General features: G+C 40.3%; 1 protein-coding gene across 2 annotated transcripts in view; it reads left to right on the forward strand.

Moving 5' to 3' along the window:
* Positions 1-14,587, forward strand: part of LOC121458893 (C2 domain-containing protein 3-like) — a 100,563-nt gene that overhangs the window by 39,744 nt on the left and 46,232 nt on the right. For both annotated transcript variants that reach the window (XM_041668255.1, XM_041668256.1), the window contains exons 12-17: positions 1,057-1,175; positions 4,880-5,002; positions 6,322-6,810; positions 8,430-8,581; positions 11,046-11,292; positions 14,030-14,210. In XM_041668255.1, the coding sequence (XP_041524189.1) occupies positions 1,057-1,175; positions 4,880-5,002; positions 6,322-6,810; positions 8,430-8,581; positions 11,046-11,292; positions 14,030-14,210 (1,311 nt within the window). The remainder of the gene's footprint in view (positions 1-1,056; positions 1,176-4,879; positions 5,003-6,321; positions 6,811-8,429; positions 8,582-11,045; positions 11,293-14,029; positions 14,211-14,587) is intronic.

Raw genomic sequence — 14,587 nt, forward strand, 5'->3', positions numbered from 1 at the left:
ACTTTCTGTTTGCCCCTCAGTTGATTCTGGTGTCCAGAAGAGGTAGAAGTGTTATCCTTTTCCTGGGTACAGCAGCCAGAGAAATTGATCCCATGGTGACTCTTAGTTCCCAGGCACAGACCCACATTCTGCCTAAGAGTAATGAGAGGGTGAGAGTCAAGAATTGAGATTGCCAAAAATGAACAGAGAAGAGTAGGTCAAATTTGGTGATTTGAATAAATAAATGTTCAGTACCAGATTCTCTATATAACTCGGCTCTTGGTGAGTGTTGTGCAAACCTGCTAAAGATGCTCAGAAGTGAATGACCTGTAACTGAAGTAATAGGGCTGAAGTGAGCTCATCTTTGATTTGATTCTCAGATTTCTTAGATGAAATGTCTTAGATGAAGCTCCATTACCAATGACCACTGTCACTTCATCCTGTTTACAGTAGAGATTCCTGTCTACTCAGAAGGCCTCAGCTCCACCTGATACGACTAACTAGCATGAGTAGTTGATACTCATCCTGAATGACAGCCTGAATGTCTTGTTCGTTAGCCAGAAAATTTGCTTACTTTTATTATTGGAATTTTAAATATTGTTCTTCTATAAATTCATTTTCCTCTCATCTTCCCTCTAGTTAATCTCCTTTTTCTGTTGAGCCACTTACCTACCTGATTTTCAAAAACAGTCATGTTTGGTAGGCCATAGTAGCACACACCAAGCAGGCAGATCCCTGTGCATTCCAAGCCAGCCAAGGCTACAAGTAAGACCTGATCTCAAAATAAATAAACATTTAAAAATATACAGTGTCTTGGCCACAGTGAGATATATGGGTAAGTCGCCTTTTATATCTTGGTTCACGTTTGAAGATCCTTTCTCATAGCAGATCTGAACAGTAGAACCCACTTATCTTCTGCTACTATACCCAGCTTTTTTTTCTTGTCTCTCCCTACAGCCTTTGATTTTATAAAATCACACTGAATTCCTGAATGAACTTGAGAAGGGCAGGTGGAGTCAAAGCATGTATTAGTGGTGGCTGTGTGACATGTGACTGTTTACCTGTTCTCTTTCACAGTGGTGAAATTCCAGCAGCGATTTGTGTGTCCAATAGAGTTTGGTGGCCCAATGATAGAGCACTGGTGGAATTCTAACCTCACCTTCCAAATTTATGCAAAGAAAGCCCCACAGAAAAAGGTAAGTTATTTGAGTTTTATACCAGGCATTTTCCTAGATAAATGAGATTTCTGGGTTCAAATAATACAAATGTTACTATGCTAAATACTCTCTGCCAGCACACTGTCACATCTAATAATTATACCAGCTCTGTGAATTCAGTATTTTACCACCTTCGTTTCCTAGAAGAAGCTAAGTTCAGTGACGTGTATGAGATTCCCACTCTAACAAGCAGAGTCAGAGCAGCGTGCAAGTTCTTGGTCTGCTCTGGTTTTGTTTTGTTTTTTGTTTGTTTTTGTTCCTTTTTTATTTTTGAGACAGGGTTTCATTTATGTAACCCAGGCTGATCTTGAACTTGTGGCCCTCCCAACTTAGAAGGCTCCCACCCAGCCTTCTAAGTGCTAGGATTACTGGGGTGTGCTAACCACAACTGCCAGAGCCCATGTCCTCGACCTCCTGACTGTGCTTATAAACCGTGGTAGCGTGGTGGCAGGATCAGGATGGGTTGTTTTATACGAGCCTCAATTTGAAGTCCTCTTTCCTTGTTATGGGCAGAATATCTAGAGTGCCCAGCCCACACCCAAAATAATAAGATTGTAGGTAGCGACTGATCAAATAGTTCCAGTTTATGAAGTTCACTTGCAAGAGACTCCTCGGAGGTGAGTGACATGGGTGGGAGCTTGATTGCTCCTTCAGTGAAGATATAACCTCTTAGAAAAATAGTGAAACAGGAAGGAAGGGGGAATAAAAAGAAATCAGAGAATTGTTCAGCCATGAGAAAACTTCAACACAATCTCACTTACATTTTAATATATTTATATTGCATTCCCTAAACCTAGTTAATGGCTTTTTTCTAATTATAAAAGAAGTTTGAATTTAAAAATATTTTTCCATTTGAATATGACCCACCAAGAAGGCAAAATTTGCTTATAACCTGGCATGGTGGTTCATGTCTTTAATTCCAACACTCCCGAGATAGAAGCAGATGGAATCCTGGGAGTTCAGAGTCAGCCTAGCAATGAAGCAAGTTGTGTTTGTTTGTTTGTTTTACATTTAACATTTGTGTTTTACTTTTCATTTATTTTGTGTGTGTGTGTGTGTGTGTGTGTGTGTGTTTGTGTGTGTTACTAAGGATTGAACCTAGGACCTCAAAAATGGTTGCCAAGTTCTCTATAACTGAGCCCCAGACATCTTTTTACTTTTTATCCTGATCAGGTTCTCACTAGGTTACCAGGCTAGCCTTGAACTCACTGTGGTCCAGGGAGACTGAACTTTCTGTTCTTCCTCAGCCTCCTAAATAGCTGCCATTACAGACCCTGCTGATGTGACTTCCAACTGAGCCTGATATGTTACAAAATGTTGAATGTATCTTTTGTTTGTTGGGTTTTTTCTTAATATTGTGTCATGGTTTTTTTTTTAATTTCATTTTTCTTTTAATAAAATAGTTTCCCACATAATTTTATGTTTAGGGAACTATATGTTCATATTTATATAAGCCTCCTTGGGGCTGTCTTATGGGTGTCTGATCTCCTCTTCCAAGTGGTCCTATATCCCTGATAACTGAAAGAATGGAGGGTTGGGTCTGGGCCGTGGTCTTGCCCAGTGACTGCCTAAAAAAACGCCACCTTTTATGTGAGTTTTTCCATAGTGCTGGGTTGGTTCGATCCTTTAATTAGACTGGAGAAAAATGATCTTATCTACAGTTCTAGTCCATAGCTTCTCCAACAGTTTATAACAGCTGGCCAGAGTTGATGTAAATGGCGTTCTTGAATATGGAGGGAGCCCTTAATTAGAATTTTCCTCATGCTGGGAAGCAGGAGAGACACCTGTGCTGTTGGGCTGTTACAGTAAATGAAGTATACCTAACTTTCTAGCCAGTTCCATTGCTTCTTTCATATTTTCTTTTTTTATATATATATTTATTTATTTATTATGTATACAATATTCTGTCTGTGTGTATGCCTCCAGGCCAGAAGAGGGCACCAGACCTCATTACAGATAGCTGTGAGCCACCATGTGGTTGCTGGGAATTGAACTCAGAACCTTTGGAAGAGCAGGCAATGCTCTTAACCTCTGAGCCATCTCTCCAGCCCCCTTTCATGTTTTCCATTGCCCTTGTGCTTTGAGCTGAGTTTGATCAAGTGTGGGGAAAGCCTGCCTCCATGCAGCTGTTACCCAAACCAGTAAAGGGAGGGTTATCTAAAATTTATTCAAGACCTCCAAATTTATTATTCAACTTTTATCAAACATAACAAGTGTTGCTCGTATTACTGTAAGCTTTTAGTAAGCTGGCAATGTTGGTACATGCCTGTGATCCCAGCAGATGGGAGGCAGAGGCAAGTCCAGGACAGACAAAGCTACAGAGGAAGACCCTATCTAAAAACAGCAAAATAAAATCATTTGTGAACTGATAGCTCTTTGGAGGACCTGCCATACAACTATATGGTTATAATAAAATTAACTTGTTATATATTAGACCAGTGGTTCTCAACCTTCCTAATGCTGCAACCCTTTAATACAGTGTTGTGGTGACCCTTGCCATAAAATTATTTCATTACTACTTCAAAACTGTGATTTTGCTACTGTTAGGAATTGTAATGTAAATATTTTATATGTGACACCCCCACCCCGCACCAGGTCGTGACCCACAGGTTGAGAACCACTGCATTAGCTATTTAGTTGTTTCTTGTTATTAACTACTTTTAACACATGCAATTTGTGTATAGTTTTTAATATGTTGTTATTTTTCTAGTGTAAATTCCAGAAATGGAATCACTGGAGCAAAAAATACAAAGCTGCTCATAGTAACTGCCAAATCTCCTGTATGAAGACACGTTGGCGGTTTATTTTCCAGCCTGTTCATATGACAGCTTTGTTGTCTCAATAGCATATCACGTGTGACTTCCTCAGTCTTTTTTTTTTTTTTTTTTTTTTTTTTTTGGTTTTTCGAGACAGGGTTTCTCTGTGGTTTTGGTTCCTGTCCTGGAACTAGCTCTTGTAGACCAGGCTGGTCTCGAACTCACAGAGATCCTCCTGCCTCTGCCTCCCAAGTGCTGGGATTAGACTTCCTCAGTCTTACATTAGTCAAAGAATCTTACTGTAGAAAAACTAAATTTTAATAGAGAAATATGCTTTTTGTGGCTTATAAAATCCTCTGTAATCTGTATTTTCTAGAGGAAATTAATAAAATCCAAAAGGGAAAGTAAAAACTGGCAGGATATGGTGTTGACTGAGGTTTCTGTCCCTCCCAGTCCCACAGAGTAACACAGAGATCTACATTAATTATAAACTGATTGGCCTATTAGCTCGGGCTTCTTATTAACTCTTATAACTTATATTAGCCCTTAATTCTTGCCTGTGTTAGCCACATGGCTTGGTACCTTTTTCAGCGAGGCTGTCACATCTTACTTGCTCTGTGTCTGCAGACTGAGCTTTGCTTTTTCCAGAATTCTCCTTTACTCATTGCCCTGCCTCTACTTCCTCCCTGGTTGTCCCGCCTGTACTTCCTGCCTGGCTACTGGCCAATCAGCATTTTAATGAAAAATAGTACAAGTGATAGGATAAAAGACCATTGTCCCACAGCAGTATGGTAGCATTATTGGTCACATCATAGTGGAGCTTTGTACTTCATAAAGCACTGTTCTCTCACAAGCCACATAGGCTGTCACTTCAGTTAAAGTCCCCCATGGCTCCTTCTTAAGCTTTTTCTTTCCTTATTTTATCAGCCAGAAGCCGTTGGATCTGCATCTCTTCCTTTGCGAGCTGTCATTCAGTCCGAGCTACTTTCTTTCTGTAACCAGCTTCCAGTGCAGCAGGAACATGGCTCATCTGCACTTGGCCCCCTCCAGGTACGTGGGTGTACATCCAGAAAGACACGGCTATCTCCTGAACATAATATGGCTGCAAACAGGGAAAGGAAGGGCTCTGCAGTTGGGAGGCTTCTGTTGAAGAGCAAGAGTGCCTGGAAGGCAGTAAGCACGTACAGTAGTGCCTGGGAGGAAGCAGGAGATGGACAGACGAGGCCTCTCTGAGGAGCCCATGTCTGAGGTGATAGCTGAAGAAAAAGGGAAGAAAGTAAAAGCACATATAAAAGCCCTAAGGATTGTTCCCCTAGGATAGCAAGCAAGAGTCAAATGGTAGAAAACAGGGTTATACACACCGGTAAGACTGAAATTCAGATCCTTTTAGGTTAAGGCAGTGTTTAAATTTTGGCCTTGTGACCCCAGGAATTTTTTCCAATTCCCTTTAAACTGAAAGAGTTCTTTAGCCCTTCCTATTTTAATTTTTTAGTAATTTTTAAGATAAGCCAGTTATTTATGCTGTAGACTGCCCCTCTACTGGTTTACCTAAGTATTTTTTATTTTGTTTCATTTTTTGAAAGAGGCCTTTATTATATAGTCTGAAATTCTCGATCCTTTTTACTTCAGCCTCCCCAAGTCCAGGAATGACAGGTGTGCTCTAACTAACTCAGCCTCAATCATGATTTTAAGATCATTATAAAATGGCAGTTTCTTTTCTGTTGTTGTTTTTTAGATAGGGTCTCACTATATAGGCCTGGCTGTCCTGGAACTCACCATGTAGACTAGGCTGACCTTGAACTCACAAGAGGTCTGCCTGCCTCTGCTTCTCAAGTGCTAGGGCTAAAAGGGTGCGCCACAACACCGGGCTTAAAATGGTGATTTCTGGCTTCATGTTCTCCATGAAACTTGGAGCTTTATCCATTATGTACTTGCTCTACCACAGAGCTGTCAAGCTCTGAGCATTTACTGATGGACATTACTCTATATAATGGTGAAGAGGAGTTACTGTTCCTTACCAGGTTAATTTTGCATTAGTGTGAGCTGACAGATTCTTACCTTATTCACTAGGTTATATCATCTGTTGCTGTTACTAACTCTGACTTGGCCAATAGGAGCTTCTTCAGCTGGGGTCTGTGTCAGTTATACGTGTCTCCATCCTTTTCTTAGCATTTCCTTATCTTCTCTTACAGAATGATTTACAGGTCATCATATATTGGTAAATAATCCTCTTAGTCTGGGAGGTTGACGAATATGTCTGTTAGTATTTGAGGATGGATGAATGTATTCTTAAGTTTGTTGTCAGCTCCAGAATTCTGATTCTAGTCCTACGAGACATTCTCATTGACTCTTCTCCTTTTGTCTTCAAGGTCACCATGGAGCTTGTTTTAGGCAACAAGGATTTCACTGGTGTCAGTGCTAAGTTAAGCAGCAGCACCCAACATACTCCACTTTCTGCTGCTACAAGTCCAGATATGGCACGAAAAACACTCCAGGATACGACCTGCACCCAAAACCCACAGAACTCAAATCAAATTCATGAGGAAACTTCAAGGAAAACACAAAATTTAGTGCTCCCCAACCCGAAGTCAGCAAACCCTGTATCCTCAAATTCTCCAGACGTCATGACTGTTCCGCATCACAGTTTAGTACATCAAACCAATGGGTCAAGCAAAGAAAGTGCCTTACTATTACATGTGCTGTTGATGGTGCCAGATGGGAAAGACTTTGTTTCTAGAGAGCCGGAGAAACCACCACCGTGCAATGTGTACTTAAAGTGCAAGCTCTTCCGCACAGAGGAAGTCACCACGTCTGCCATCTCGTGGGGCCCGGCGCAGCCTATCTTTAATTTTTCTCAGGTAGCTCTGTGTGTTTCCTGTCCATTTGTGGTTTGTGGGGGCAGGAGACAGATGTATCTTAAGTGTACTCTGCATACTGGAAGAAGCTTTGGTCGCTGTCTGGTGTGCTACATTGTTGTAGGAGTGATGTTGCCCAAAGTTTTGATCTCTGCTTGTTTCTGTTGTCTCTGTTTGCCCAAGTTCTAGATTCTCTTCCTTTCTGCTTCTTTTAAAAGTATCAGGTAAAGTCCTCAACTCCCCAGCTTTCTCCTGTCTCTGAGTTCTTCAGTTTTTTAGTTATGTATTTCTTCTCATTTATTCTCTATTTTAGTATCCATCTCTTGATTCTTCTGTAGAATTTAGTCCTTTAGTGCTGACGCTGATGATTGAACCTAAGACCTTGTGCGTGTTAGGCAAGTCCTATACCACTGAGCTACACCCACAGCAAGCCACTCTGGGTTTTTTTCCTGACTTAACAGCTGATCGCTTTCAGTCTTAAGACCAAGAGAAAACCTAGCTTATCTTCCTTGGGAAGGGTTGAGTACGTTTGGCAGGCAGCCCTCCAGTGGGAAAAGGTGGAGGCTGCAGCACACTCCCTTTTCTTCTCTCTCTTTAAGTGTTAGGCTCCCACAATTAGAATTCTAGTCTCTCTGTTCTCCTGTGGACATGTGGATTCCCACAGCTTCATCTTCATTCTGTGAAGGTAACTTCCAAATCAATACTTCTGTGTAAGTCAGACATTTCCCTCCAGGATCACCTCTCTGATTGTTGGCTGGACATCAGCACCTAGATGTGTCTATAGCCCCTTCACACTAGCATTGCCTAGTCTTTACCAGATATTCTGTAAGAATGTGCAAGTAAGAATTCAAAGATGTCCTACCACTTGAGGTCCTTCAAATTGGTGGCCTCTTGCCACTACTATTAATTTAATGGAGCTATTCTTAACTGTTAATCCACACTTCAACTACCAGCTAGCTTTATCTAGAATAATTTTAAATGAAAAATCTAGATGAATAGATGGTTTTGCTATTTGTTATGACACATGTTAAACAGAGGAGGTTTTTGGGTTTTTATTTGTTTTATTAAGTGTTGTCTAGGCACTGGATTGGCAGTGCTTTGATAAAGGGTTCAAAGCTCTTTCTCCAGGCTGGAGAGATGACTCTTGATAAGAACGTGCACTTTTCTTACAGAGGATCTGAGTTTGGTTCCCGGCACCCACATCAGGCAGCTCACAATAGCCTATAACTTCCAGGCCTCCAGCCTCCGTGCATATACCCAAACACCAACAATACACACATACACTTAATTAAAAATAACATGTCTTCCAGCAGGATTTAAAAGTGATCGCTTTACCTGAAGAAAGGTTGGGTGAGTTGGGTAGGCACCATATTTGACATGCCTGACAACTTGCTCTGTATCCCTTCATGGACCCTATCATCAGAGAGAACCACTACTGGTTGGTAGCTGTCTTTTGTATGTATTAGTCTCTTACAGTAGACCGTGTTCCTGTGAGGATACAGACTGGTTTGTATTTTAATATCTTCAGCGTAGTACTGGGCTTTTAGTCAACACTTGTTGAGTAAAAGTACTAATTAATTGTTTCAGTGGTGGAAATTCTTTTTCCTGATTGTTCTCCCCAGGTGATTCCCGTTTCACTGTCTTCCAGATACCTGGAAAGACTTAAGAACAATGTGATGATAATTGAAACTTGGAACAAGGTGCGGAGCCCAGGACAGGACAAGCTGCTCGGGCTGGTGAAACTCCCTCTCCATCAGTTTTACATGTCATTCAAGTAAATAGGAGTACTCTTTATTCTTCATCTCTAACTTCATATAGACTGAAGATGAATTCTTTGAGTATACAAGCTTGAGTAGAATCTCCCAAAGGCCTTTCTTATGTTCACAAACTTTCTGCTCTTTGTTCTTTTGTAAAGCTGACACACAGATCCTACTTTGGAGTTTGTTAAGAGCCTTAGGACTTTGAAGCATTTGATTTCATAGCAACCTCTGATGCATTGTGTATAAGAGTGATTAGAAATTCAGAGGAGTTAATTATGTGTTGCATATAGTGTAAGAGTAGAACCAGGCTTATAACTAGATAGCCTGGCCCTGGGGTCCACTCTACTCAAAAGCTCTATTGCCAGGGCTGGAGAGATGGCTCAGTGGTTAAGAGCATTGCCTGCTCTTCCAAAGGTCCTGAGTTCAATTCCCAGCAACCACATGGTGGCTCACAACCATCTGTAAAGAGGTCTGGCGCCCTCTTCTGGCCTTCAGGCATACAGACAGAATATTGTATACATAATAAATAAATAAATAAATAAATAAATAAATAAATAAATAAAAGCTCTACTGCCAGAGTTAGCCTTCCAGCTAGCTGATGGTTGACTTCTCCATCATGAAATGTCAGTGTGGTTCATAGCAACTGTTCTCAAGATTTCTGTAACAAGTTAACAAGTTGAGATTTGCTAACTATATGTACATCTTTTTAATAACTAGTAAAACCCTGATTAACTTGGTTACTTTTAATCTACAAACTTCCTTTTCTGTTTGATTCAAAGGGCAGATTTTTAATTGCTTTAGCACTAAGCATGGCTCTGTTGTAAGTTTTACAGTCAACATTTTTATGTGCATCATCTCACTCGAGCTTCATGGAAGCCTCATGAAGCATTATCATGGCCCTTGTTTTACAAATGAAGAACGTTGTCCTGTAACTTTGAGAGTTCATTGTCTCTGGCTTCTTTTCCCTCATCTCTAAAATGAGGATGATACTGGGTCCACTTTCTCACTTGTGGAGCAGTCATGAGGATCTAGTGAGAAAATGCATGCGTTTGCCTTGCGGGAATAGATAGGTAAGTATTTATGATGGTAACTTCGAACATAACAAGGCTGAGGAATACTGCTGAAACCATGGGTGTCAATATCTGTTCTAGACTTTCAGCTCACTACCACCACTGCTAATACACACACACTACATACATCACACCCACACACATCACCTCTTTTTAGTTGTGAAATTCATCTGATCTGTTATCCTCCCTTCGCTTCCCTTCTTATCCCAGTAGATCCCATCCTTTGCTGATCAAGTACAAAACAGCAGTAGCTAACAATTACTGAGCATTTACTGTGTACCAAGTACCTTAGTTGACTTTTTATATGAGTTGTCTCAGTTTAGTTCTAACAACTCTTTTATAGAAGTCTCATAGCCTATATTTTACAAATAAGAAATCGGGCTGTAAAAAGTTAAATTGGTGATTTAAGCCTATATAGCAAGTAAGTGACAGCACCAAGAGCCAGCCTGGTAAAAGAAAATTATTTGGGTTTACAATCAGATAGTTCAGGACTAGAGGTATAACTCAGTGGTAGAACAGTGTGATGATAAATAAGGGGCTTAGGAGGTAACTCAGCTGGCACAGTGCTTGCTACAAAAGCATGAGGACCTGAATTCTATTCCCAGTGCATGCATCTGTAAACCCAGCACTGTGTGGGTAGAAGCAGGGGAATCCTGGAGCTTCCTGGCTAGCCAGGCTTTGCCGGATTGATGCTTCAGGTTCAGTAACGACCTTATCTCAAAATAATATCAATCAAGGAAAAACTTGACAACAACCTTCAGGTTCCAAGTGCACGTGCAGACATATGTGCATGCTCCCAAGCTACACGTGCATACATAAATTAGTTAAAACTAAAAAATAATCAGAAGAGTCAGTAGTTGAATCCTAGTTCAACTTGAATCCCTGCTGGCTGTGTAGCCTTAGCTAAGTTACTTAACCTTTTGAATAAGATTTTCTTACCTGTTAATAATAGTTAATACCAACTTTTGCAGTGTAAATGGGTTAAAAACACTATGAAATGCTTAGTGCTTCTGTGTGGTTAATGATTAGTAGATATCATTGGTACTGTTATCCAGATCTTACCTTTCAGACTGTGAGATCCACCTTTCTTAGTTGACCACATGGACTGTATAAAATAATGAAATTCAGCAAGTTCCTCTGAAGTACTGTTCCATTGCAGACGGTGGACTTGGCGCCACCATGGCACAAAGATAACCTGGACTCATTTGTAGCCCTGTACTTACTGCAGACTGAATTTTCCTGCCTTGTAATTTTAGTTTGGTTACTAACAGAATCATATTTTTAAAAGCACTAATTTATTTTTCTGGTTATTAATCCATTTCTGACAAACTGAGAAAATGAGCCAAGTAAGCAAGTCTGACACGACTGATAGTTGCTATTTGTTCATTCACAATGTCTTACTCCCTAGAGATCCCAAGATTTCTCGCCTGCTGCTTGATGCCAGGTACCCAGTTGTTGCTGTCGACAGCTATATGCCTGTGATTGATGTGTTCTCAGGCCACCAAAATGGGAGCCTTCGAGTCTTTTTAGCCATGGGTTCTTCAGATCAGATAATGATGCTACAAAGATTAAAGAATGAAGAAGGAACACTCCCTCCCTTCAGCCCTAGGCCAGCCCATTTCCTGGACCAGCCACCTGTAGCATCTGTTCCTATGGTAATGACCTAACATTATGGTTCACCGAAAACTGTCTCATTTTCTCTTACACATTTTAGTGAAACCATTACCCAGTGAAAGGCTCCAGTAAACAGTATAACTTGGATTTACTTTATACTTACTTGTACTTAATTTTGTATGGGGAAGGTATGTGTGTACATGCTCACATTATTTGTGTAAATGCATGTGTGTAAGTGCCAGTACTTAAACTCAGGTGTCATTCTTCAGGAGCCCTCCTTTCAGGCGTGTGTGTGTGTGTGTGGTATATATGTATTGGGGTATGTGCACATGTGTGTGCAGGTGGAGGCCAGAGGCCAGCACTGACTGTTCTGTATTGCTCTCTATCTTAATTTTTAATAATATTTTCATCTTATATGTAAGATGTTTCAATTGTATATACATATACATCTATGTACCTTGTGTTTGTGCCTGGTGCCAGAAAAGGGCATCAGACTTGAACTGGAGTTACAGATGTTGTGAGCTGTTGTAAGGGTGTGCAGATGAAACTCAGGAAGAGCATCCACTGCTCCTAACTACTGAGCCATCATTCCAGCCCTCTCTGCCTCTTTAGCACTTGGATTCCAACCACAGCCCACCACACTAAGCCCTTTCCTCAGCCCCAAAAGTGCTTGTTTTAAATCAGAAGAGTCTTTGGTATTCTTCTCTTATATTTTAAATATATTTTAAATGGTCTTTATATCACTCTTAGCTCATTGAATTTATAAACAAAACCTAGGATTAGAAATACTGTTCATTGATAAAGAACTAACCTAGTATGCTGAGTATGTAGCTTAATTGGTAGATTGCTTGCCTAGCATTCATGAACCCTGTGTTTTGTCACCAAGACTCCACAAAGCCAAGTATCCATCATCCCAGCACTTGGAAGGTAAAGGCAGGAGACTCAAACACTCAGAGATATCCTTGGCTATGTAGTAAGTTCAAGGCCAACTTGGGCTGCATGAACATTTGTCTCAAAACACACACACACATACACACACACACACACTGAAGACTTTTGGAACTGGAGAGATTGCTCAGTGGTTAAGAGCACTTGCTGCTCTTGCAGAAGTCCCAGGTTCAGTTCCCAGCATGTACTTCAGACAGCTCATTACTCCCATAACTCCATTTCTAGGGGATCCAACACCTTGTAGACATGTAGGTACATACATATACTTAGATACACAAACATAACACATCAAATATAAATAAATAAATCTTTAATAACTTACCTAATGTGTAAAAGACTCTGGTTTTGGTCTCAGTACCACAAAAAAAAAAAAAGAAGAAGAAGAAGAACTATTTGGACAACCAGGTATTAATCCTCCAATGTGCTAAATCGTCTTGAGAGAGAGAGAGAGACCCAAGTAAAAGACTGTAAAATCCCTGTGTATTGACGAAGTCGATGTAGTAACAGTGAAATGCCTTGTTTTTCACTAATAACCAAGCAGTAATTTATTTTATACATTGCTGCACAATTGAGAAGGTATACTGGCCTGCGTTTCCGTGTTTAGTTTTATAATATCTGTGTACCGTGAGTTTTGACATTTCTTAGTAGGTGGTGAAACAGAATCAAAGTCACTGTATTAATTTTCAGGAGTCATAAGTTGCTAACTGAAAATTACATGAAAAGCACAGATAAATAATAATCTATAATATTCTCAAGTCTTTTCAGGTGGTGTTGTTCCTCAGCTTGCAATATAGACTCAGAAATTATTAAATTCATACTGAAAGTTAGAACATGATTTTTAGGGTATATCCACAGAGGGAATTTTGCCTTTATGGCTGAATATCCACACGTCTGTGTCCTCTTACACTGTCTTTCATCCAGTTCTCCATCTGCAGGATCAATTGTTAAGTTGCTCTAGTGCCATATGGCCAAATTTAACAGCTGCCATGACTCTTAAGAGTGCTTCTCTGCCACTTTTTTCTTCCAGGGATCAAATTATAAGTTTTCTATTTCCCAAAGGAAGCTTTTTGAACCAGTATTGCTTACATATGCTTTTGGGTTTCAAAACAAATACTTAATGCAATCTTCTCTAGATTGATTGGATTTGTAGTTAGGTGTTATTTAAAACCAGTAGTCCCACTCTTAGCTGAACCCTGAATTCATCCTTTGAAAAATTTTGTTAACTGATTTCTAGTGTCTGCTGAGGCTGTGTAAGGTAGAGCTAAAGAACACTGGCTGCAGGGTCAGGGAGCTTGTAAGCCTGGCTGTAGTTAACAGTCATGCATGTTAACTAGCTAATACAAGGGAAGTGTGGATAGAGTACCTGGCTCATGGTAAACACTCAATAAGCACACCAGTAGTGGTTAGGAAATAATACCCTTAGCAACCATGTGTTCACCACTTCCCCAAGTCTCAGCATTATCCCCAACTTATTTAGAAGTAATAACACCTGGTGCTTCAAACACATATTCTTTTTCCTATTAAGAAAGTAATGCCCTATCCCGTGTTCTGAGAGCTTTTATCAACAACAGATGCTGAATTTTATCACCTTCATTTTCATCATTTGTTGAGAGCGAGACCATCCTCCTGTTTCACTCATGCACAGAATCCTATTTATGGACTTCCTAACATGACTCAGTCTTACGGTGTAGGGTAAATCCGCTTGTTCTGCTTACACTGAGCAGTCGTGGGAGCTATACATAGATTTCTGTTAGGTTTCTTCATAGTCAAGCAAGGGTATTCTAAACAGGCTCATCTTTAAAGCTCACCAGTATCTGTTTCATTTCGTAGCCTGAAGGCCAAGGAAACCGACTGATGGAGCACCACTTTGAGTTCCACGTGGTGATGGTCAAAGGGCTCGTGCCCCTTCAGACAACAGTCTGGGGAGAAGCAGATTGTTACGTCCAGTACCACTTTCCATTCCAAGATTCCCAACCCAGTGTGATCCAAGGACCTGACTTCCTTGAAAATGGTAGGCTGGGAGACCACATCTTCTCAATCATGCTTGAGTCTTTTATTGAACGTACTTAAGAACTGTGTTTTTCCTGAGTAGAGTTGTCTGTCTTGTTAGTTTTTCCCAATCATACCTAGGGATAAAGTTATGTGGACATGTAACATAAAATATGGTCTAAATTTTCATTTTGCTTTTTAACTACTTTTTTTTGACTTGGTCATAGTATTCATAATACGTTTTCATGTACATTAATAACATGGAGTAACATTCATGCACTTTACTTTTTCTTGGTGCACTTTGTTGTTTGTGTTGAGTTAGAAAATATGCCAGGGTTTCCCTAATCTCTGGTTTTGGAAGGTTTCAACAAGGTTTCTCAAGCAAAGTGTCTTCCAGGT

The sequence above is a fragment of the Microtus oregoni genome, unplaced genomic scaffold (assembly GCF_018167655.1).
Source record: "Microtus oregoni isolate MIOR12 unplaced genomic scaffold, Mior012 000018F_ref0000195, whole genome shotgun sequence".
NCBI lineage: Eukaryota > Metazoa > Chordata > Mammalia > Rodentia > Cricetidae > Microtus > Microtus oregoni.